The sequence below is a fragment of the Heptranchias perlo genome, chromosome 4, assembly GCF_035084215.1.
Source record: "Heptranchias perlo isolate sHepPer1 chromosome 4, sHepPer1.hap1, whole genome shotgun sequence".
NCBI lineage: Eukaryota > Metazoa > Chordata > Chondrichthyes > Hexanchiformes > Hexanchidae > Heptranchias > Heptranchias perlo.
In genome coordinates, this window is record NC_090328.1 from 82,342,950 (window position 1) to 82,368,731 (window position 25,782).

Consider the following 25,782-nt stretch of genomic DNA (forward strand, 5'->3'; position numbering starts at 1 on the left):
GTTCTCCGCAGCCTTCAACATGTCATCAATGACGACGAACACCTCGCTATGGCCTTCCCCACACCTCCACTACTCGCCTTTAAACAGCCACCCAACCTCAAACAGACTATCGTTCGCAGCAAATTACCCAGCTTTCAGGAGAACAGCGTCCACGACACCACACAACCCTGCCACGGTAACCGCTGCAAGACATGCCAGATCATCCACACAGATACCACCATCACACGAGAGGACACCACCCACCAGGTGCATGGTTCATACTCCTGTGACTCGGCCAATGTTGTCTACCCCATACGTTGCAGGAAAGGATGCCCCAGAGCATGGTACATTGGCGAGACCATGCAGACACTGCGACAACGGATGAACGGACACCGCGCAACAATCGCCAGACAGGAGGGTTCCCTCCCAGTCGGGGAACACTTCAGCAGTCAGGGACATTCAGTCACCGATCTTCGGGTAAGCGTTCTCCAAGGCGGCCTTCGAGACACACGACAACGCAAAATCGTCGAGCAGAAATTGATAGCCAAGTTCCGCACCCATGAGGACGGCCTCAACCGGGATCTTGGGTTCATGTCACGCTACACGTTACCCCACCAGCGAACAAAAGCTATCTGTTTTTAATATAATGGGTCATTTGCTGGCTTTCTCTGCCTTCCGGATGTTTCTGCCTCTCTCTGTTTTTTTTTCCTGATGTGGAGATGCCGGTGATGGACTGGGGTTGACAATTGTAAACAATTTTACAACACCAAGTTATAGTCCAGCAATTTTATTTTAAATTCACAAGCTTTCGGAGGCTACCTCCTTCCTCAGGTGAACGATGAGGAAGGAGGTAGCCTCCGAAAGCTTGTGAATTTAAAATAAAATTGCTGGACTATAACTTGGTGTTGTAAAATTGTTTACAATTTTTTTTTCCTGTTTGTTTTTTTGTTGAATGTGTATTCGGGAGTTCTGTAGGTGACACCTCTCTGTCTGAACACGGTGATTGCCTTGGCAATGGGCAGTTGCAGGGGCAGTCTGTAAACACCATGTATTGTTCTATATGTATAAATGCGTAGGCTTCGAGGAGCTCCTGAACATTTACCTGACGAAGGAGGAAGCCTCCGAAAGCTTGTAGATTTCAAATAAAAATTGTTGGACTATAACTTGGTGTTGTAAAATTGTTTACAATTGTCAACCCCAGTCCATCACCGGCATCTCCACATCATGACTATCCTAACTTGGATGTATTGCTATTCCTCCATTGGCGCTGGGTCAATATCCTGAAATTCCCTATCTAGCACCATTGTGGGAGCACCATCAGCACAAGAACTGCAGCGGTTCAAGGTGAAGGCCCACCACCACCTTCTCAAGACAACTGGGGATGGCCTTGCCAGCATCACCTACATCCTGAAAGCAAATTTTTAAAAGAGTACAGCCACATCGGAAAATCTAGGCTTGCCTGTCTCTGACAATCTCTCTCTCTCTAGCATAACCAACAATACAAAGATGATGGTAATCAAAGCTTTTGTGTTTACTTGAAAAGCTTTCCAAATTCAGTTAATTTTTTTGTTTGGAAAAAAAAATATTTGACAGCATGAAGAAAACTACTTTCTCTCAAAGATCTAATGCATGTTTCACTATTAAAATATTAAGGATTCGTCCATTAGAATCTTGATGATCCTGTGAAGGGGGGGTTTTGTGCCATATTTTTGATGACCATGGTAAAAGAATTATGTATCAGACCCCTAGTGATACAGCAGTCATGGTAATATTTCAGTTTCATTCTTGACAATGTAGTGGTGGGGGAGTAGATACGTGCTAGCTTTTTAAAATTTTCAGTCTAATAATGGAGGGGTTATGTATCAGTTGATCCCTTGTGCTTTTAAGGTAGTCAAACAAGAACATAGTGGAGGTTTTGCCCATATGCACAATAGTCATTTTGTGTTCTAATTTGAAAGATCCAAATTGTAAATTATCTAAACACATAATCCAAATTCACTCAAATGCTTATCCCTACTAGTCAACTAGTCCAATTGCAATCCTCCAATGAAAGAGCATTATTATGCAAATAGCATTCGACACTGAGCCCTATGTCAAGTGGAGGTATTTTTTTAAAAAAAAAATTCAGTGAACAGCATGCATTTTTGTCAGACTCACACAAACAAGGAAAAAGGCCTGCTGATCTGCATTTCTAACTTTTTGAATCCATGGCTGTTCCACTCATCCATTGTGTTTCATGTGTAGTCACATGTAGAGTACTGTGCCAGCAACCACAACAATGTCTTAGTATATGGAATGTTTTATAGTGATCATTTCAGAATTTTCAACTAATTACTTTTCCTTTTATAATAAATTGATGCGTAAACAATAGTAAGAAACCAAGGACCTGGCTATAATCTTGCATAATAAACACAAAAACCATTCTTAATCATTAAAATAAAACAATTGTCTAACTAGCACAGGTGGGAGTCCACAAATAGGAGCCTTGACAAGGAATCAGTCACAAAAATACTGTGGAATTATCTGAAATGTTAAGATCGAGTATATTCTTTTCCTTAGAAACATGTTTTCCAAACTGGAAATTCAAGTCAGCACAAGGAGCTAGAAATTCGGCCATGTAGCGCCCATTTTTCATGGCCACCTGAGGTCCCAAAGTGGCATTCAGAATGCACGCGCACGCTTCTAGTGTGACGTGTGCCGGATGCCATTTTGGTAAAGGGGTTCATGCAGGTGCGGATAATGAATGCCAGCAGCATGTAAAGTAGGGAGACTATGCGTCAGATCAGTGGGCAATGCTGATTTAAAGGGATAGAAACCATTTTGGCGCTCAATGCTCCAGCCAACGCACTGTCTTAACCACGACCAGCTGAACATGTCTTCGACAGCGTGGAGGACCACCCCCCCCACCCCACTAGCACTATTTAAAGGGACCATGCAGAATTTACAGGTTCATTGCTGGATTATTGCTTCTGGCTGCTGATGCATTTGTATCTGTCTTTGGAGGTCTCCTATACTTGAATACTAGGACGAGTGGACATAGCCTGACATTTAGAGCCAGGACTTGCAAGAGTGAAATTAAGAAACACTTCTATACACAAAGGGTGGTAGAAGTTTGGGACACTCTTCTGCAAACGGCAGTTGATGCTAGCTCAATTGTTAATTTTAAATAGAAGATTGATAGATTTTTGTTAACCAAGGGTATTAAGGCATATGGGCTAAGGCGGGTACATGGAGTTAGGTCACAGATCAACCATGATTTCATTGAATGGCGGAACAGGCTCGAGGGATTAAATGCCACTGTCACTTGCTGCCTCCTGTTATGCGCTACCTTCTCCTGCTAGAAAGCGAGAAGTGTGTCGGTGTGTGTCCTGTAGGATGTCTGGATGATGTGCCTGTCATAGTTGAATAGTTGCCAGTGTGTGTGACCTGTGAGTTATGGGTGTGAGGCTTATAACAGTGGTAGTGTGTGAGAGTGAGAGGAAGAATCCCATTGGGAGAGTTGAGTGCTGATTGAAAGAGTTTGTTGATATGTGGGTGATGGGGGGCGGGTGTAGTGCGTGGAGCAGTGGATGCGGCTAGTATCACATTGGTAGGAGACGCCGCTTGAGAGTTGACCTCACTCACCTTGACCACTCAAGTCAAAGCATTGAACTTCTTCCTGCACTGCATCCATGTTCGTGATGCTATGCACCTGGCATTGACTTTGTCCCCTACTGCCTCTTGAGCATCTGTCTGGAGGGCCTCTTGCCCCCCCTGAGGATATAGGACGCCCCTCCTTCTGTCCACCTCTTGCACCAAGGCCTATAATGCATCAGCAGAGAACCTTGGTGCACGCTTTCTCGCAGGCCTGGTACAAACTCAGATCAGCAGATTGGTGAGGTCTGGTGTGCAGATTGGAGGATGTAGGATTTAGTAGTGCGTAACCTTTATTCAATGTTTTAACATAACTCATCAGTTTGTAAACATAGGGACAGAACCTGCATCTGTTTTTTACATGTGTGATGTCTGATCTCCATTCAGGCTCCGCGCAGACCCATATCTTATATTTTGCACATAAGAGGTGCAGGCTGCCTTTAAGAGATGCGAGCAACTTGCACAATATCTGGGCTCCCCTGCTGGTGAGAAGTGAGAAACTGGTGAGAACATCACAGCTAGGCCCGACTGCTGCACTAAAATCAGGTAAATGACCAGGAAGCACAAATCTTACGAACTGCCTGTATCGGAACCACCAGGCGCGGGCTAATCACGCACCGCGATGCCCGCACTCGGATTTGGGGGTTAACCATTTTAACCCCCAAGGTGTTTTAGTTGAAGTGGTGCACAGCCATTTGCAATTAACATAGCACTTCTCCAACACAATTTAGCAGTGTCACTTTAACTGTAGCAAGTGCAGCATTTGGAGCAAGTTTTGATTTTTAAATCAGAGTTGCTCACCTTTGATCAATAGTTCCTTCTAGTATAGCAGGAGCAACAGCTCATGTGAATATCACATGCAAGGCAGTGATATGCAAAGTAGCCTCTAATTGTAGGTAAATTTTTTATCCTCCATTATATCTATATCAAACAGAGACTGTTAAGTGTGAAATGCTGGTAATTTTTTAGCAGAGCCCAGAAAGGATGTCTTTTTCATAATTTTAGGTATAAGTACCTATTGGCCGTGATCAGGGATCAATAATTAATGTCATCATGCAGAATGGTCAAATTTGAAGATTTAAATTACCCTCTAGGGTTTGAGATTTATTTTTATTACAATCTAAACATATAACACTCGTGAACTGTATAATATGGTATTATTGATACAGTCACTAGGCTACTTCTACAGTATACTTGGGGCTAAGATTCTCATAAATGTAATACCTGTATCCCTGTTTAGTGGAATTTCAAGAAGGTTGCCAGTGGCCTCTGGAGAGAAATACAAGTTCACTCACACTCATGGGGAGTATGAGTAACTTCCAGGGTAATAGATCTTATTAAAATGAATTATAAATTAAATTAACTTAGAAACAGTATTTAAAGAGGATGTGCATTTTGTTCAATTCTTCCACAGCCCTTAAAATGTTAATACAAGTTGATAAATATATTGATTTGAATACTTATTGGTGTCTCTCAGTTATACTTGGCCCTTGGCACCTGCTTTTATTCTGCTCAGTAAGTGCAACCTAGAATAGACATTTCATAATTAATGTTCAGCAGGTCTTTTGTTTGTTAAAATGAGTCTGCCAAAAACTGAAGGCAGTTGATTGTATTTATGTTTGTTATTAATAACAGACCTCTGCCACTTAATGTGGGACACAGCGTAGAATTATGTTTACAAAATAGTGTTTTTCTTTGGAGGATAGCCCATATTATAGTATAACTACCCTGTTGGAGGATAGCCTATTATGCAGCATAACTACCCTGTTAATATGTCATTAAGTTTTGTTCTAGTCATATCATGAAAGGGGAAGTTGGCTGCGGGGAGAATTCACATTCAGTATGGTCAACTGTAAGTGTCCTCCACTTCCTTGACCTAAGGTTATAGTCTTGTTCATAAAAGGAATAACAATTATAAAGTGATTATTGCAGTTGATTAAAGAGAAATTCCATGTTTTATTTTATATTGTAGCTTGTTTCACCTGCAGACCTAATACACAGCATTTGTTCTCTAAATCAATCTATTGTACCAGAAGAGTGCAATTTTTTTTACAAACCGTATGGAACTTCTCTTTGATATCTCAGTTACATTTCTATGAGTAAAATGCTGGCATTTGCAGCACAAAACAGAAATAATCCTGAACAAAATGACTGAATAAAAATCTTCAAGATGTTTATGCCTGTTTATAATTCATTTTTTGCATAGTGATCTATTCCTGGTCAAAGTGCTTCTTTCAATGCTGTGTAACTTCTAATTTTATCAAGCTGTATTTTTCTGATAACTATTCACTATTTCTGCTGTTAAACACATCCTGACTCCAAGAAAACATTTGATTGATCTGAATGGATATTAAAAATACGTTTCTCATTTCTAAAGTGTATACGAATTACATTTAGAATTGTTCTTTTTAATAAATAAGTCAGTGTTAATATATTAAACTTTGAAATGACTGTTAAATTAGCAAAATAACATGTATGAATATTGTAATACACAAAAAAGTCAAATTTTGCCATCAAAATATAGTATCGTAAATTCACCAAGTCACTAAGACTTGTTGCTTTCAAATTATTACTTGGAGCATGGTACTTTATAGATTCAATAGTGGAGCATTCTGAGCAATTCCATACTTGTTACAGAAATGTTTCAGTGTTGATTTAAAACTCTGCCGTTTATATAAATAATTGTAAACAGAATGCCAAGTTTTTAAGTTGTAATTTTAGGATTATGATTATGTGCTCACACTATAAAACATGTTGAATCAAATTTATCAGTCTTAATATAATGGAAAAAATATGTATTTTTTTGCATCATGTGTATTTTATAATCGAGAAAACACATGCAGAAATGAAGCTCGTATGTACATGATTAAAGACCTATCCAGTAAACCATGAATATTTTCTTATGAAGAGAAAATGGGGAGAATCAGCACATAATTTGGTAATAAGTCTTCACTGCACTGTTTGATGGGATGGACTAATCAGATGCATTGACATGATGTTTTAAAGTAAACTGTGTCATATCTTTGTGGCCTTTGTTACACTTGTCCAAACAATCCTTGACAGGCATTGATTTTAGTACTGGATTAGTTCCAGAGAACTTACAAACCTATAGCATGACTAAAGCAACATTTTACTGTTGTGATTAAACAGAAAGATCACTAGGGAAAAAAGACATTATGAGAACAGAACTCAACACCCAAGGCAATATATTTACATTATACTAATCAATCACCTGTGCCATTGCGCATGGGGAGTCAAGACCAAATTTAGTCTTGAGATGAAACAGGGTTAAAAGGTAGAGGATAATTGGACAAGGGCACACCTACGTAATTAAGTCCCCATTTCAAAGTCATGTTGTCCTTTTTTATATTCTTCATTGTGATTTTACATTATTATTTATAGTTAAGTAGCAAAATTTACAGCAATTTGGGAAGCAGAGAAGTAGAGTTGGTTGGAGCATAAGGGTTTCTCTGTAATACAGGCTGAGGAACTGGGAGATGCAAAACTGGAGTGCTGCAGTGCTACCACTGATGGGAGGATGTAATTATAATGTTAGAATTACAGCATGACAAGTTTACACAGGCAGTTTCCATTATTAATAGGGACAGGATATTGGAACAGTGGATACAAATGTGTAAGAACAGGAAGTAAGGTTTTGTAGACAGGAAGTGTAAGCAGGTGTAAGTTTTAATATAGTATAGATATATGACAACACTGGATCTGATCTATCAGACTCCTTCTTGTTAAAATTAGCAAAGACAGAAATTTTGGCACCTAGGTTGTGGCCATTTTACCTTCTTCAAACATGTTAGTACAACTACAAACAGGAAGTTTCCACTGCAAGTCATGCTTCTGCTAGAAACATTTACAACTATTTTTTTCTAATTAAAATATAGATGTACATAGTCCATATAACCCCAAGAAGGCCATGGAGTTTGTTCCAACAACAGAAATGTATGAGAAAAGTTTGTCATTATAGTAAGTGACCCATTAGTTCCTCTCAAGTTATAATTTAGATTTTGTTTTTTGTTTTCAATTCTTGTAATGCTGCTGACTCTTCCTGGATGTGGAGATGCCGGTGATGGACTGGGGTGGACAAATGTAAGGAATCTTACAACACCAGGTTAGAGTCCAACAGTTTTATTTGAAAATCACAAGCTTTCGGAGCTTACCTCCTTCGTCAGGTGAGTGAGTGAAGGGTTCTAAAATCGCATCGCATATATTAGGCTGGGAGACAATCACAGCAATCAAAGGTTCCTGGGGTATTGTTCCATGGGAACCGGCAGGCTTCTCGTACCCTATCCAAAGAGCCAACCATGTGTAAGTTTAAGAATCGAATGCCAGAAGATTGATTGCAAGCAGGAAGAGGAATGGAAGTTGGTCTTTCCACTCCCTGGCCTATGGAGCTAATATGAATTGTAGAATTCCCTGCTCCATTCTGGCTTAAATCAGCTAGATCAACACAGAGCAGGGATTGAACCTGAGATATTCCGAGCTCATTATTACACCAGGCTGTGTATTTATTCATTAAGACATTAGGAATTGTTATTTAATGCCTCTTCCTAATTAACTACTTTGTGAAATATTTTGGCTAGTTAACCCAGATTATATGAATCCAATATAGATTTACAGAGTATTTGAGACATTTTCTACCAAAAGTTGACTTAATGCATTCAATTTTACATTGAAAACTTGCTGACAAATGTCACACTGCCAAGACGTAATTGGGACGATTTTCGATTGCTGGCCACCCATTTCTCACCTGAAAAACGGGCAGGCGCCAGTTGAAAATTGGGGGTGGGGGCATTAACACCCAAGGCCCGCCTGATGCAATTCTCAGGCAGGTCTGTAAATGGGTGAGCAGCCCGCACGCTTGAAACAGACGGAAGGTTGTTTAAATATGCAAATTGGTATCCCACACCAATTCTAGGACCCCAACTGAAATTTTCAGGTACAAATGGGCAGAGCATGCACATCATACACTCTTGTCTATTTGTGCCAAGCCTTAAAGGGACCGCTGGAGGCCACTCAAAAAAGAGCCCAGGAAATGTTGATGTGTTCAGAACTGGCAAGTTGCAGTAGGATGCCTGCAGCTCACTAACAGGCATGGGAGCAGCTGCTCCACCAACTTCGTACCCATTTTGGATGCAACTTTAAAATCACCGCTGTAAACTTTAAAATTGATTGTTCATTAGAACTGGTTTCCTGGAAATAACATTTTTATCCATTTTTTTTGCCAAAATATACTGAGTTATAGACAAGGAAGCCAATTTTCATCTAGTACAATAAAATATTTTCACTTATGTCCCAGCCCCATTATTTTCAATTGTTTAAATAGCACTTGTGCACTACTTTGTTTATAAATCTGATCCCCACTTTATTGTTGATGTTTACTCACAAATCCATATGTGTTCCTATGTTGAATATTAAATGTGCTTTATTCCACTTTCATTTTATCAGTCTGGAACCCAGGCATGAATGTAGACCAGACTTATGGATGGATCAAATTTTTCCCTCTTTGCCACTTGTAAGTAAAATACACTACGTGCAGCCTCAACCAAGTTCCTGGTGGAGTGCGTACACTAGGAAGACTGCCTATAATCCAGTAAAATTGGCAAACATACTCAGATGCCTGCTGTAGGAAATAGAAAAACTCATTTTGATGCAATGTGGGCTGTTCGTCATGGGTTAGGGATAAGGCACATTCTTAGAGAGAGTCAAGGCAGCTTTACACTGCATCGAACCTGTACTATACCTATAACTATAACTGACCCGAGAGTGCTTGGTGCTCACACTGGATGATAAGAGTGTAAAAAGTGTTCTATTCCCCAGCACTGAAGTCACTCAAATAATAAGTAAAAAGAAACCCCGTATAAAATGTAAAATTCTAAAAGACAAATTCAAAAATGTTGTCTTTTCATATTCAATTAGATTCACGTAACATAACATTGATTTAAAATAAAACAACTAAGTTTTATTATTTTTTTAAAAAATCAGTGCATTCAAGTGAATAAAATCTTGTAAAACATTTCCTAGTGAGTTGAATTTGCCGGTCTTCAAGTTTAACTTCATAAATATGCTGACTAAAAAATATTCTATACCAAAGGGAATTTGTTTTTAAATTGAGGGTGTTTCTAGCCAAGGCACCTGCCCTGGTATTTAAGGCATTGGATATAAGTGAACACTTAAACATTTTAAACTAAAATACCAGGCATAACATAAGATCTTGACAATTACCCTCAAACATTAAAAAAAAATCAGCCAAGTCTCATTATTCATCAACTGTTTAATTTGTTGTACCTGATATTTCACTTTTTGATGTCCAATAAAACAAAAGGATGAAAGATTCATCCATAGTGCATCAGGTGTTTGAATGTACAGAAGTGAATGTACTCATCATACAGTACAACCTATGTGTATCACAAAGTCCACAAAAGACAAGATTCATAATGTACAATTCAAACAATACATGAGCTTTTGCAAGAAATTACAATTTAACTACAGTGAAATGACAACAGTTCCAGTGACAACTTAGCATAATATAAAATGTGCTACTCTACTTCAGTTGGCAATCTTAGTTGGCAAATCTTTTTTCAGTGGTGCTTTTACCAGAGTCTGAAGCAGCAGCCTGCTGCTTTTCTATGAGTTTTTTCAGTGAAGCAACTTCTGCACTTAAGTTTGCAATACCTTGTTTTAAGTACAAGTTCTCTGATTCTAAGTGTTCTCCTTGATGAATGTTATTGCAAGCAGAGTCCTTCCCAGCAGCAAGGGATTGGTTTGTTAGTGCAACAGGGGAACATGACCGACGAACATTTTTATAAGCCCCTTCCAATTTCTCCTCTCTTTGACGCCAAAGTTCCGGTTTGTGAGACCAATCATTGATGCTTGCTACTTGAATAGACAAAGGAGCTAGAGAAGGATGTATTGGATTTGAAGCACTGCATTTAAACATTGCTGTACTGTCCAATGGGTAAGATCTTTTAGTAGAAATATTACTGACAGATGATGGTTGTTTCTCTGGTGTTTCATAATATGCCTCCACATTCTCTACTTTAATCTGGATTGCTCTAGCCTTGATACGAAGCTTGTGAGGCAATGCTGAAGAATTTGATTCAGGAACCTTAACTGTGGCATTGTTCACAATTTTAGGTTCCACAGGAGAGGAGATTGGGCCTTTAGGTACTCGCTGTTCATCTTCTCCATCCTCCTCAGATGTATTTTTTCCTAATGTGCCTTCATCAGCTTCTGATGTTCTGGGTGAGTTACTTGATGACCTAGTAATCTGTAGAGAAGGTGGTGAATGGGAGTAGTTTCCATTGAACGTATTCCCAATATAGTTTCTATACACAGTTGCAACATATGAACCATTATCTTCTCTGGGTTCTCTCAAACAGCTCTCAGCAGCTACTTTGAACTCTACAGGCTCTTGTTTTATAACCTTGAAGGTACTGTTTGGGCTTTTACATGCAACTTGGAGAAGAGGACTTTCCCTTGCATTTGAAGATATTTCTGAAATGTCGGACAATGAACTTGGTGATGAGTGTTTAATGACAGAAATACATCCATTTCCAAGAAAACTACGCTCATGATCAGGTGAAAAAGAAGTTAAATTTATGTTGGAGGGTTTATAGTCATGAAAACATGGCCCTGGAGTATTTCCAAGATTCTGAATCTCCTGGGCATAAAATGCTGCAGTGATTAATCCAAACTTTAGTTTCAAAGCAAGAAGTTCCGATTTCAGACGTGCATTCTCTTCACCTAATACCATCAGTTTGTTCTCCAAAACCATGTCATTCAAACGCCGCTTCTCACGAGACCTTTTGGCTGCTTCATTATTTTTTCTTCTCTTTTCCCAGTATAATGCATCTTTTTTCTCATCGGGTATGAATTCCCGTTTTCTGCGGCAGCTTGAAGATTTCTGTTTGAGAGAGCCAGTGCTCAAGTCATCACTCAGCAAACTGTCATCTGCAGAAAAAGATTCTGCCATATTTTCTAAAGAAGGGGCTAATACTACCATTTGTTCCCCAGAAATGCAAGATCCAACCAACGCTGGTTCATTTTGGAGGGCTGGCCTTTGGGCTTCCATTCTGTTTGCTTTGTTCTTGTGTGTGTGTGTGTGTGTGTGTGTGTGTGAGTGAGTGTGTGAGTGAGTGTGAGTAGCGGGGAGGGAAGGTTCTTAACTATTTTCTATTATACGTCTTAATGAAAGTTTTGCTTCCATTAGTATGTTTCTATTTCCACACTTTCACTGCTTGTGATACAATGCAATCTGAGACCCCAATCTTATACAATCTTCATTACTAGTCTTGTTTCAAACAAAGTTGCAAATATTACTTTTGTACTTGGTAAATCGAGATGACTGGCATTTCTGTAAATCAGACTGTAATCTCCTTGCAACCTGAAAAAAATTAAGCAGAAATTAATCCCTCTGAAACAAAACATTAATCTATATTTTCTGGACCATCTATCTTGATCCTCATGTTTATTAGGGAAATTGCTTATTCAATTGAAGCCAATTTTACCATGGTTACAGAGAGTTTTACAGGTAATATGTTCCAAGCTAATTTATTTAGTTCATACAATATATGGCTGATCTCTAAACAGATTGATTAAAAAGAGTATTCAGAGGAAATATCAGATTTGTAATTAGTCAAGTTTCATTCAGATAACATGCTATTTTAAAAAATCTAAAAGAAAATACTGCAGATACATGCAAATTTTATAAGCAAATTCTCAAAATAAACACATTTTTACCAAGTGTGCATGCCTTTTCCATTTTAGTACTGGTACATCCACTCCTATTATATGCAAGTCCAGTTAGAACTGACACTTTTGTCTGTCCCAACTAAATACTGACACTGTTCCTTCTGGAAAAAATATTCTTGAAAGACCTTTAAATCTAAAGGCACCAAGGAAATGAAGAAGCCCTATTGCATTACTGAGAGTTACTGATAAGCTTCAGTTGAAGCTGCAACTTTTCCCTTTGAAATCTCTTCAATTCAATATACAGAGGTCTGGAGTCCATAGCAACAAGGGCTTAGGACAGAACACTGATGAGTTAAGAATACAAAGATAATCAGCAAAAGAAAGGAGTAAAGGACTGATTAAAACCGATAAAAATAGTTTGTTATATTAGCTCAAGTAAGTTATTTCAGTCAATTTGTCTGAAAGGACTAATCTGTATTTTTTTAAGGTTCTGGTTCTTGAAATCTTTATATGCTGAAAATAACCATATACTCAAAAAATATTATTTTTGTTAGTCACAACTTGGAAAATTACTCACAGGACTTGGATCCCACCCACCAAGATAGTTAACTCCCAAGAGTGATTACTAGTGGAAATGATTATTAGCAAGTCTTAAAATGACATTACAATAGAGAAAGCTCTGTACGGCTTCACTGGCCCAAATATAAAGTACTGATGGCTTCATCAGTTTTTCAAAGAAATAACTGATAGAGTGCCTTACACATTTTTTAAATTAATGTATTCTGACTAATCATCCTTTCTTAATGCTTGGGAAAATAAATATACATACATCACTGCTGAATTAAAAATGTAAGCCAGGAGATAAATTGCCTTCACTAAAAATAGCATTGTGTAGCTAAAAAGACATTCAGCAAGCAGCAAGATACTCTTTATATCATTTTATCAAGCATAATGATATAAAGCAGTATCATTATACTTTGTGAATGATACGAAGTATCCTCTCAAACATCTGTAAATACAGGTTTAATTATTAAAAAAATCTTAATAAATGTTAGTAAAATTGTTCTCTATGCTTTCTTCAGTGAAGGCTAACTTAAAAAGTGGTATTGTTTTCTTTAAGTAAAATATAGCTAAGAGATTTACTGTTATTCTGAATCAGGTGGATCCATCTTGGCAGTGAGCTATTGCCACCGATGCTGACAAAACAATGTTGATGAAACCAGGTCAAGAAAAAAAACAAAGCAACAGAAAATCTCCTCCACCCCATCCCCAATCAAACTGCTGATTAGAACATGGCTCTCCCATCAACGGAGAAAGATTGCTCGCTCTTTTAACTCCCACTTTATTTTTTGGAAATGAAACAAATTTCACAAAATATATAACCAATTTTATGAATTGAAGTACAATAATTATGTAACCAATTTCAACTATTGAATGCATCTAAAGCAGGATTGAATATTTATAAATTCTTATTCATGAATCTTTTTTTTCTCTATCAGAGAGGTGGAGAGGAGGCCAGTTCCAGGATCTGTAAAATATTAGTTAGCAAATATTTTGATGGCCATGTTACCATGCACAAAGTACTTGGGAACTTCGCAGGAACTTTTTTAAAAAATCTGGGTCATTGAAGTCAAGAGTCCCAAAAAGACTCAGATTTTATTCAATTTTCAAAATCTAATTTTAAGTATTGCTGATGGTTAATTGGTTACTGAGTGATCCTCCATTCACTTTTCTAATAATGTAACTGCACTCCTGCTATGCAGATTTATATAAAAATAATTGTCTTGACTAGCTCAAAGAATATCAATAATGGATAACTCAGGACTGCTTTTGAAAAGGGTGTACAATATCCCATTCAACGGTATTATCAGTGGCTCAGGTCAGCTATCACTAACCTTTTCAACTCTGGAGGAATAGTTCACCAAATATTCATTATTTTCTTTTTAAATTTTATTTCCTCAAATTCAGATTTGCATTACTTAGTGCAGCATTTCTTTTTTTTAAAAAAACTAAATCCTTTTCACAGATGACAGATCACAGAAATTGTGTTGATTATTTGAAACCACCATGCGAAATATTTTTCCCAATAAATTAACCCAGTTTTAGCTATTAAGACCTCTAATGAAAATTTCAAACCACTTATAAAACATGTTGCTGAAACCTTTTTTAACTCTTAATTGAAGTTCCTCAATCTTGTCTACTCACAAAGGGCTGCAGCAGTTATAAGTCAGAAGTGGAAAGTTTCTGAGATGCTGGTTCTAAGTTTTACTTCATTACATTACTAAAAGTCTATGAATGAATAGTGAGTAATGCGACTGAGCTGGAGGCTGCAGCTCAAATGAACAAACATAATTGAAATTATTTTAACAATCATTTCCTGATAAATAGAAAGAACATCTGTCATCCATGTTTTGATATTTGCTTTTCCTAACATCTATCTAAATGGTAGTGAATTTTATTAAGGTTTTGCAGAAATTTTTAAAAACGTTGGAAGATATGTAAAGTGCTGGTAAACACTGAACACTAATACACTATTCAAACTTAAATCTATTTGTGTTAACCTACGTTGTTGCCTCATCTTCTAGCAATAAAATATGCTGGGCCAGAATTTGCTGTCAAAATAACAGCAAGGTTAACGGCGCTCGCTGTTACTTATGAGTAAATGGTACAGCGCCTTCAGGTGAGGAGCAGCCCCGCAGTTAAACGTGAATATCCAAAAGTTGCTGTCCGAGTTGCGCCGCTTCACCATTAGCTTCGTGAGATTGGCATCTCGCCCTTATCCTCCCCAGTTTCTTTTTGGAACTTGCTGTACTTTCCCAGTAAACTCACTGCAAAAAGTTAAGTCACAACCACAAGTACTCTTTTAATGTCGTGATCAGTGTTAATGACTGCCAATCAACCTGTCTGGCACTGAAAATTAACTATTACATGTGTGGAGTCTCATTCCTTTAGGTTTTGAATCTTTTGGGCAGATTTTTAAAATGTCAGATTTTAAATTTGTTTTTCTTACTTTTCCTTTGTCTTTTTTTTCTCTTAATTCGATCTTTCTTTCCCTGTCTTTATTTCTCTTTCTGTACCTGATTTGACATTGCATTCACCTCCTTTAATTCACCCTCCTTCTCAGTCCTTCCTGTGTTTATTTCCCAATCCTTCAATCTGATTAGTTAAGGAAGTTGGTTGCCCTGTTCACTCAGGTCCCAGGCCTTGTTTCCCTCACTGTGCCGTTATCAGCTCGCACTTTCAGCAACTTTGTGGGCAAAATTTTTTTGAGCTGAAGGGTACAGGGGCAAGTCTAATGAATGGCAGATGCCATTAGATGCCCTGCTACAGCAAATTCTGGCCCATTATCTTGAAATCTGCTGAGATCTGGTCATTTTATTTCAGTATTCAACTGCATATGAAATGAATGGACTTCACAGAGAGGGGCTGTATGCATAATTTGTTTCAGTAATGCATTAAAATATAATACTTATTTACTGAACTGTTTATTTCTTATCATTGATCATACAAATTAAAATTATCAGCCTAATATTCAACTGATTGAAAACATTCATAAAACTTGCATTAATTCAATGGTCCCCAATACATCCATATTACTTTTCAAGTCATGACAATTGCCTAACCATGAAAAAACAATACATATTTCAGTAGTTATGTCACAATAGAATGACCAGACTCAACAACCAAAGTGTACTATACTAGTAAGGTAGATGACAAGTTAACTCTTTGATTTTAGAGGTCTATTCAAAAACAATAAACAATTTAAGCAGCACAATCCTTGTGTTTATCTTTATACTACAAAACTATGTGAGTATCAAACAAAGTGTTCCACAATATCCAAAGTGAAATCTTCTAAGTTTGTTGTATTACTCAACTATAACTTTCTTTTTTCTATTATTAAAATAGGTTAAATTTGATTATTGGGTTGAAAATATTTGCATTTCAGTTGATTTTTAAAAAATCATAATAGTTAAGGTCACATAAATAGCATTTACTGTTATACAATAGACTTTGACCCCATTTTGTGTACATACAGGAAATTATGTTGTCCCATTGATTTTCTTAAAAACTGCTTAATATCTAATACTTGCAAATATTGGTTTTCAGTAAAAGTTTCTTGTTGCTGAAGAATGATAAACTGCACAAAATTAATTCAGAGTACCTAAAACAATGTGTACTAAAATGTACATCATTAGATTCTGATAGCTCATTGGATCAATGAGATGTGCACAGTTTGGCAGTGTGCCATACCAATCAGGAATATCCTAGGCCTGTGCTGTTAGCAAATCTTAATCAGGGTACCAGTGAGGAGTGCTACAACTGGTTTAAAAATAACACTGAACTTTGAACATTGCTGATGACAGTTCATGTGTGTGGGCAATAGGCAAGAACTGAATCAAGCTGGCCAATAGCTTGCTGACACTCACTTTCCAGGCTCACATGTGAAGATTAAAAACGCTTGGGTATGGTATTAGAATACTGCCAGCATGATTCAGGAGAGATGGGGTAAGGGGAGGAAAATGTCAGAGAATTGGTGCTGGAAAAAATTTACACAATTTTGCAATTCAATTGTAGATTGGAGTGACTATCCCTGACCCAGAATGCTGGATAAACCTCATTTGAATTTCAAGCAACGTTTTAATTCATTTGGCCTCAGAAAACATGGCAATAATTTTCGCAGTGTCAGTGTTGTTCTTTTTTTCCCTCGTACATAAGTTTTCAGTCACTAATTCCAACTTGATTCGTTTTTCCCCCCTGATTTCGCCAGAGCAAATAGTTTGTTTTGACCCTGAATAATAGCAAATGTTGTACACAAGCGAAGATGATCGTGGCGCCATCTCAAGAACTGTCCCCGTATTGCAACTCAACAATTGAATCCAGCGCTGTTGATGACGGGAAAATAAAGGCATTATACAAAAGACCTATTTAGCCAGCCACACACAATTCAGGTCTGGTGTCAGGTCAACAATAATAGTGACACACATTTTAAACGCTATAGTGTACTTAATGCAATAAAGCAGAACAAGTGTAACTAAGGCAGCTTGGCCATAAAAACTACTTTTGCAATGGGAAAAAAAATGTTTGTATCTTTCGTACATCGATCGTAAAAGACTGAATTGCTCAGATCCAATTGCCAAGGAAATTGATTTTAAAATAATGAGTACATTTATGAATGTATATTATACGAAATTAACTGGATGTTAAAAAAATAAAAGTCCGGAATTTTCTCTGATGTCACATCGCCAGATTTATAAAAATCACAATCCACACACTTACCATTAGAAAAAAAATCAAGTCATACTGAGGGTTGGGCCACATTATACGATCACCTATCACAATCACAAGAAGAACTGAGGCGGGGGGGGAACTTTAGCTAAAGTAATAGGTCCAACATGAACGGACGTCTTGAGAAAGCTTTTCTCATCTTATTTCTGGTGAGCAGCTGCCAGCAATCCCCCCCCCCCCTTCCCTCCATGTTATTGAACGTGTTGATAACGTTAAGGTTGTTTATGGCTGTATTGCTAAAATGTTCTGGAAAGATGTGTCAATCCTGAAGCGATTGCTTCATAATATAATGCACCTCTGTGTGTGTGTTTTTCCCATCTCCCTTTCATTGGATTGCGACAGAGTCAGGGTACGTGACTAAAGCAGCATCCATGCTGATCCTGCGGCTGATTCATCCTCATTCAGCTCTTCGTCTTTCTCTTCACTCCGATCCGCCCCGAACAAAGGAATGCAGCCGCTGCCCTTCACGTGTTCCCAACACCAACGCCTACAACATACTCCTTTGTACTGGGAAAAAAAGCCGCGCCATATGGGCTAAAAACTTTTTTTAAAAAATAACAAAGCTTTTCTCACTGCTATATGAGGAAAAAGCCAGAAGAGATATCTAGGTCCGCTTAAATTCCAATAAACACTCATTCTTTAAATGCTTACTCACTTGAAGCATTATTCCACGGATTCCTGGACATCTACATCAAAAAAATCCTTGATCCCTTTCTAAGACTGCTTTGTAATCGTTTTATGGGTAAGATTATACAATCCCTTTAATCGTGCCTTTCGATTTCCAGTCTCCCTTCTCTCCCCCCCCCCCCCCCCCCATAACGTTATGCAACATTTTCAAACAGGCGTGCTCTGCTTCAAAGGGATAAGACAGTCAGTTGCCATAATGAATGATACATTTGAGCGGATCAATTAACCGATGTGAGTAATGCAAGGTTGTGGAAATATATTCGAATTTTCATTTTTTTTAAAGGATTTTATTATACGGCAGTGGTGACCGAATCCAAACCAACACGTTACACATATCTGCTTAGCTACTTTTTTAAAAAATTAAAAAGGGGACATCGTACTACCCCCATGTCCTAATTTCCTAATACCAGGATTACAAAAGCGCCCATTCAGCCTCTTTATGTTGCCAGCGTTTTATAATGGCTATATTATGCAATGTTTCCAAGAACAAACCCTACAGTACAAGGCACAGGATGTGCTCTGCAGGCGAACAACCTATTAATAACAATAACGCAATAATGCCATGAAAATATATAAGAGACAGGGGAATTCGTCACTTTATGAGATTATTAGCCCGCTCCACGCACTGCCCAGCATCAACCTGTTTGTTCAGCATTGCATACACATACGTGAAACTTAGGGTACGGACACCCTTACTCCTGATTATAAAATTATTAAGTCTACCGTGTTCTTTTGTTTGCTTTGGGATTCCCCCCTCGTTAATTTTATGCCAAGACGCAAAACATCCAGATCATGGTTACAGCGGCTAGCAGCGCTCCTGTGGTTACATAATAGGATGGTGTGGTCAGTGCCTCCTCTATGGAGAGATATTATAAATATAGAATGTATATATAGAAGCTGTTCGTCACAGTAGGACGCGCAACGCTGCCGCTCTGGAGCTCTGCGCCTTTAGGCGGAGATCAAATCAATTTTATCACATGCACTACACCAGAAAGTAACACATAAAACTATACCATACCTCGCGAAACAGCCTCAAGTGCAGCCGCTAAATGCCGAAGCAAAGCTCCTCATCAGCATTAAAAGTCCACCCGGATTTACTTTTTCTCTCTCTTTCTCTTCTTTCCCACTTTCCATTCAAACCTCGCCTTGCCTCTCCTCATAGAGCCGCCTGTCTGATGCTGATGGTGCCCAAGATCTGTGTTAGTAGGTCAGCCGCCGAGCAACCTAGCCTGAGCAAAAAAAAAGGAACCGTCTGATTGACAGCGCGCTCGACCGCACAGCAAAGGGGAGCAGCCGGCGAGGCGCAAGGGAGCGGCCAATGCAGCCGGAACCAGAGCAAAAAGGGGGCGGGTGCTGAGATTGTGCTGGGTTAGGTTGAAAAGCAGCACAGCTTAACACGCTGTTGCATAACTGGAGAGAAATAGAGCTACGGACGCAGACGGATGGGGCTGATCTCACTAAACTGCTATTTAGGTAACATCCAGTAGGGACAGTGCCAGATTGCGTTTAAGGTGGTCTGAAACAATGAAAGGAAGCAAAAAGGCAAGAACGGGAGAATTCAAGTTTTGTGGTTATGATGTGATTTTTTTAAAGGAAATATAAATTAATCAAAATATTTTCAAATTAACTAGTGAAAAATCTATGAAAATCACTTTAAATTTAGGAGCTGTCAGACAATAGCTGAATTATCGTTCCAGAAAGAACTAATAAGCAAAAATAAACGCCAAGTCGTTTAAAGATATGCTTACCCTGATTCAAAACATATATAAATTTATGTCCAAAATTTTAGACATAGCAGTACATAAAGTCATATTTCATGGTGATTTTATATATATATATATATTTCTCCTCATCAAAACCTGCACTGTACTTTATTTTTCTTTGAATGCATTGTTATAGCATCGGAATGAGTTACATTAAAAATTGAAGAGCTTCCATAATTGTATTTTCTTAAATAAGCTGTGCCTAATGTGCATAAATGATAGTTATATGGCTTCAAACGTTAATTTTCATACTTAAAGAAGGTGCGCATAGTACTTTCATCGGACCCTGATTACGTCGATTTCCGTTTGTTTGCACTGATTTTCATGTTCTGAGATATGCTAATCAGATTGGCAAGAAATTTCGGGGTCCATTGCCGTCGGCAAAATGGGCATGAATGTTGCGTAAAATTTCGGCGTAAAATTCCAGGTCACTGGAAGGTGACTCCAGTCACATTTTTAAAAAATAGTATCGATCGCATTCTGAAAAGATGTTTTAAAGAGTAGAGGTTTTAGATTGGAGGTTCTCTTTTAAATATTGAGCATACCCCACTGAGGTAATAATGCATCCTCACAACTCATTTTCTCTAGGTATCCCTTATGCATGCACTCCCAATGGTAACCTGTATCTCAATAGCCAAAAACTGCAATGGATATAGATGAGAAAGATACCACCATCAGGGAACAAAAGGTTCTGAGTGAAGTTGAAGGGTCAAGACTCATAGTGCAGGACACAAGAATAAAACAGATGAGTCATAGTCATAGAGTCATAGAGTTATACAGCACGGAGAGAGGCCCTTCGGCCCATCGTGTCCGCGCCGGCCATCAAGCCCAGTCTAATCTAATCCCATATTCCAGCATTTGGTCCGTAGCCTTGTATGCTATGGCATTTCAAGTGCTCATCCAAATGCTTCTTGAATGTTGTGAGGGTTCCTGCCTCCACAACCCTCTCAGGCAGTGAGTTCCAGACTCCAACCACCCTCTGGGTGAAAAAGTTCTTTCTCAAATCCCCTCTAAACCTCCCGCCTTTTACCTTGAATCTATGCCCCCTTGTTATAGAACTCTCAACGAAGGGAAAAAGCTCCTTAGTATCCATGAGTTAAATCAAGAAGTAATGGTTAGGTGAAGTTAGATTCTGATTTTAAAACCTGAAGACTGTTAGTGGGAGGAATAATTGTAGAGATAGGGAGTTACATAATTTTGTGATTCTTTGAGAAAATGCGTTATATTGTGCTGAGTCTTGATTTTATCACAGTGGTATGTAGTTGGAGGATGAGAGTGCGGAATAGCATATTTGGAGTTTGACTCCATAACTACCTTCTTTGACTCACTACTAACTGACATCATCAATAACTTGGTTTGCTGTTCCTCACTACCATTATCACTCCGTTATCAAAAAGCCCATCTTCAACAATTCTGTCACCAACTATGTCCCATCTGTAACCTCACTTTCTTTTCTAAGATCCTTGAATATGTTGTTGTCACCCAGCTCTGTGCTAACTTCAGTCTTCATTCATTGTGCAAATCCCTTCAGTTCAGATTTCACCCTATCCACAGCAACAAAACTGCCTTGATCAGAACCCCTGTAACATCCTGTGTCTGCTAATTTAACAAAGGCTAATTGAAGGAGTGAAAACACGATCTGCTGCACATTTTAAATGGGGTAATGCCTTTGTTAAAATATACCACTGTGCAATTTCATCCCATCAGAGTTACTGTTGGGTCAGTGGACTCCACCAAACTACACCATGCTTTTCAAGTGTTATGGGTGCATATAATTGCTCGCAGTAGAAGTATTGCAGATCAAGGAATTGGCAGCATTTGTTGGAGTGTCATCAGAATTTAACTTGAGATGTTCATTAGATGTGCACAATTACACATTTTAAGTCTTTTCTCAATACATGTAATTCATGGCAGGTGTGGTTCAACATGTTTCAGAGATAGAATCACAAAATGGTAGCTCTTAACATCGTCTGGAGCATATTTGAAAGGGAAGCTTTTGAATATTAGTGCAGTTTAAATTAATTTCTGTTCATGTGCGATAAGACTTTGTTCTTTAAATCAGCAAAATAGTTATTGTAATAAAGTATTAAATGAACGTAATATATAAGAATGTCATGCGATAGCTCATTGTGGTTAAAGCACAACGGCTACAATAGTCATATTGTTGTGTATATAATTTTATTAAAATCAGCAAAAAGTTAAAACTCATTTCAATTAGGAAGGAGGAAAAGATTGCACTACCGATTCTCCAGTGGTCAGCTGGTCAGAATTTTGGCACAAACTGTTCCTTGCTATTTTAGGAACTGAGTGCGCTTACAAAACTCCCCTTCATTACAACATAACTCCTTTATGAATCACAATTCAAACAAGGATGTTCCAGCAGGTTGTGTTTCTGATGGATGAAATTGTAAATAGCAGCGATCTGGAAATAGCATTAATAGCATATAGTGACAAGAAGTAACGAGAACATTTTATTTTATTTGAAACATCAATGTAATAAATAGCATTTTCTTATGACAAGCAGTGGTTGCTATTCATTAGGCCTGAGGGATATGTGATTGAAGCCTACATGTCCATTTACGGTTCAGGAATATGAATTAGTCTTGGCCTAAAACCAAGGGTTGAGGTGAGAGTTCAAAGTCCTTGCAGAATTTGGGAGTTTAGACTCTTACTGCGGAGTTTAATTGCTAACAGATTTCTGGTGGGAAACCACTGGTTGCAGTTACTTTCCAACCTGTCCGCAGCGATTTTAATCGCTGGGCCTCATTAACATGCCACAGTCCATTTTCCACGCAGAACGGGCGGAATGTGGGTGGGAAGCAGCTGCTGGCCTCTGGAAAATTGGGCGGGCCGGCACTCAAATAAGTTTGGGGAAGGAATGGGAGTTTACACTTGATGGAAATGGAATGGGAGTTTACACTTAATGGAAAATTGCTCAAGGGTGCAGGGAACTGAGAGTCATAGGGAGTTCAAATACATAATTCCCTAAAAGTGCAAGTGCAGTGAGATAAAGCCATAAAAAAAGCCAGCAGCATTTAGGGTTTATACATAGGAGTGTAGAGTGCAAGAGTAATAAAGTAATGAAAATTTGTACAAAACATTTGTTAGGCTGCAGTTATAATACATAACTATAACTGTAGTTATAGTATAGTTACGACTGAGTGCACTGCATAAAACAAAAGCTATGGGCCCCGACAACTTCCCGGCTGTCGTGCTGAAGACTTGTGCTCCAGAACTAGCCGTGCCTCTAGCCAAACTGTTCCAGTACAGCTACAACACAGGCATCTACCCGACAATGTGGAAAATTGCCCAGGTATGTCCTGTCCACAAAAAGCAGGTCAAATCCAATCCGGCCATTTACCGCCCCATCAGTCTACTCAATCATCAGCAAAGTGATGGAAGGTGTCCTCGAAAGTGCTATCAAGTGGCACTTACTCACCAATAACCTGTTCACCGATGGTCAGTTTGGGTTCCGCCAGGACCACTCGGCTCCAGACCTCATTACAGCCTTGGTCCAAACATGGACAAAAGAGCTGAATTCCAGAGGTGTGGTGAGAGTAAATGCCCTTGACATCAAGGCAGCATGTGACCGAGTGTAGCACCAAGGAACCCCAGTAAAATTGAAGTCAATGGGAATCGGGGGAAAACTCTCTAGCGGCTGGAGTCATATCTAGCACAAAGGAAGATGGTAGTGGTTGTTGGTGGCCAATCATCTCAGCCCCAGGACATTGCTGCAGGAGTTCCTCAGGGCAATGTCCTAGGCCCAACCATCTTCAGCTGCTTCATCAATGACCTTCCCTCCATCATAAGGTCACAAATGGGGATGTTCGCTGATGATTGCACAGTGTTCAGTTCCATTCGCAACCCCTCAGATAATGAAGCAGTCCGTGCCCGCATGCAGCAAGACCTGGACAACATCCAGGCTTGGGCTGATAAGTGGCAAGTAACTTTCGCGCCAGACAAGTGCCAGACAAGACCATCTCCAACAAGAAAGAGTCTAACCACCTCCCCTTGACATTCAACGGCATTACCATCGCCAAATTCCCCACCATCAACATCCTGGGGGTCACCATTGATCAGAAACTTAACTGGACCAGCCACATAAATACTGTGGCTACAAGAGCAGGTCAGAGGCTAGGTATTCTGCAGCGAGGGACTCACCTCCTGACTCCCCAAAGCCTTTCCACCATCTACAAGGCACAAGTCAGGAGTGTGATGGAATACTCCCCACTTGCCTGGATGAGAGCAGCTCCAATAACACTCAAGAAGCTCGACACCATCCAGGACAAAGCAGCCCGCTTGATTGGCACCCCATCCACCACCCTAAACATTTACTCCCTTCACCACCGGCGCACTGTGGCTGCAGTGTGTACCATCCACAGGATGCACTGCAACAACTCGCCAAGGCTTCTTCGACAGCAGCTCCCAAACCCACGACCTCTACCACCTAGACGGACAAAGGCAGCAGGCACATGGGAACAACACCACCTACACGTTCCCCTCCAAGTCACACACCATCCTGACTTGGAAATATATTGGTGTTCCTTCATCCTCACTGGGTCAAAATCCTGGAACTCCCTACCTAACAGCACTGTGGGAGAACCGTCACCACACGGACTGCAGCGGTTCAAGAAGGCGGCTCACCACCACCTTCTCAAGGGCAATTGGGGATAGGTAATAAATGCTGGCCTTACCAGCGACGCCCACATCCCATGAACGAATAAAAAAAGTTACTGTAAGCTGTTTTAGTCACTCCATTATAGAAAGGACATGAAAGCCATCAAGAGTGCACAGTATAGCTTCACCAGGATGATGCAAAAGATGGGAAATTTTGCCCTGATTTTAACTCGGGGTGTGAATCAGGTGGGTGGGTAGCCCCCATGACATCGCCATGCGAGGCACAGGCAATTTAAAATCCCAGGCTACATTCCCGTTTGATTTACATGCTGCCCTCCTGATTGCGTCAGTAATCGACCAGCCCGCCCGCATGACACTTGCAATTTCTGGCGTGCCTCCGGAGGTCTATTTAAAGCAGGGATACATCTCTTAAAGCAAGGTTGCATTCCTTAATTTCATTTTCACTGGAAGAACACTGGACAATATTGTGACATCACAAATTAGTCAGGGGCTGCCCCCCCCGCCCCACCCCCAGTTTTGTGATGCGTCCTGGAGGTCCTGGTGGAGAAAGTCAGGACAAGGAGCGAGATACTGTTCCCCAGAGCCACAGTGGCTGACAGTTCAGGGCCTGGGTTCAATTAATCACTTTTATCATATTTGGCACTTTGGTCTGTATAGTGGTGTAATAGCAACTTCTGATTCTGCATTATCAGGATGTCATTGGTGTAGATGCTGTCTGAGTGGTTTGAATATTTTTAATGCATCATGAAGGGACTGGTAAAGGATGTAACAAGGACTGTTAAGCAGAGGGGCTCTGTGTAATTGTTGAGGGTTGGGGAATGAGCAAGTCACCAGAATCGCTGAGCAATTAGCTGATCCCTCATAACTCTTGCTGAAAGGCGTCGAGGTGGTCCTCCTTCTTCTGATGCTTCCTTCCCTTCCCCCAATCTTCCTCACCCAATGAGGATTGCTCCAGTTGCTGTGACTCCTTCAAATGCAGGCCTCTAAGTATGGCAAGGTTGTACAGTATACAGCACACCACTATGATGCAGGAGACTCTTTGTGGGGCATATTGGAAGAAGCCCTCAGGCCTGTCGAGACATCTGAATCT

The 25,782-nt window shown here is 39.4% G+C and overlaps 1 protein-coding gene across 1 annotated transcript; it reads right to left on the reverse strand.

The window, feature by feature from the left end:
- Nucleotides 1–9,883: 9,883 nt before the first annotated feature.
- nfil3 (nuclear factor, interleukin 3 regulated) lies at nucleotides 9,884–19,548 on the reverse strand. The gene is made up of 2 exons (XM_067982225.1): nucleotides 19,310–19,548; nucleotides 9,884–12,010 (listed from the first exon to the last, which is right to left on the reverse strand). The coding sequence occupies exon 2, from the start codon at nucleotides 11,696–11,698 to the stop codon at nucleotides 10,187–10,189; it is 1,512 nt and encodes a 503-aa protein (XP_067838326.1). The 5' UTR covers nucleotides 11,699–12,010; nucleotides 19,310–19,548; the 3' UTR covers nucleotides 9,884–10,186.
- Between the last annotated feature and the right edge of the window lie 6,234 nt (nucleotides 19,549–25,782).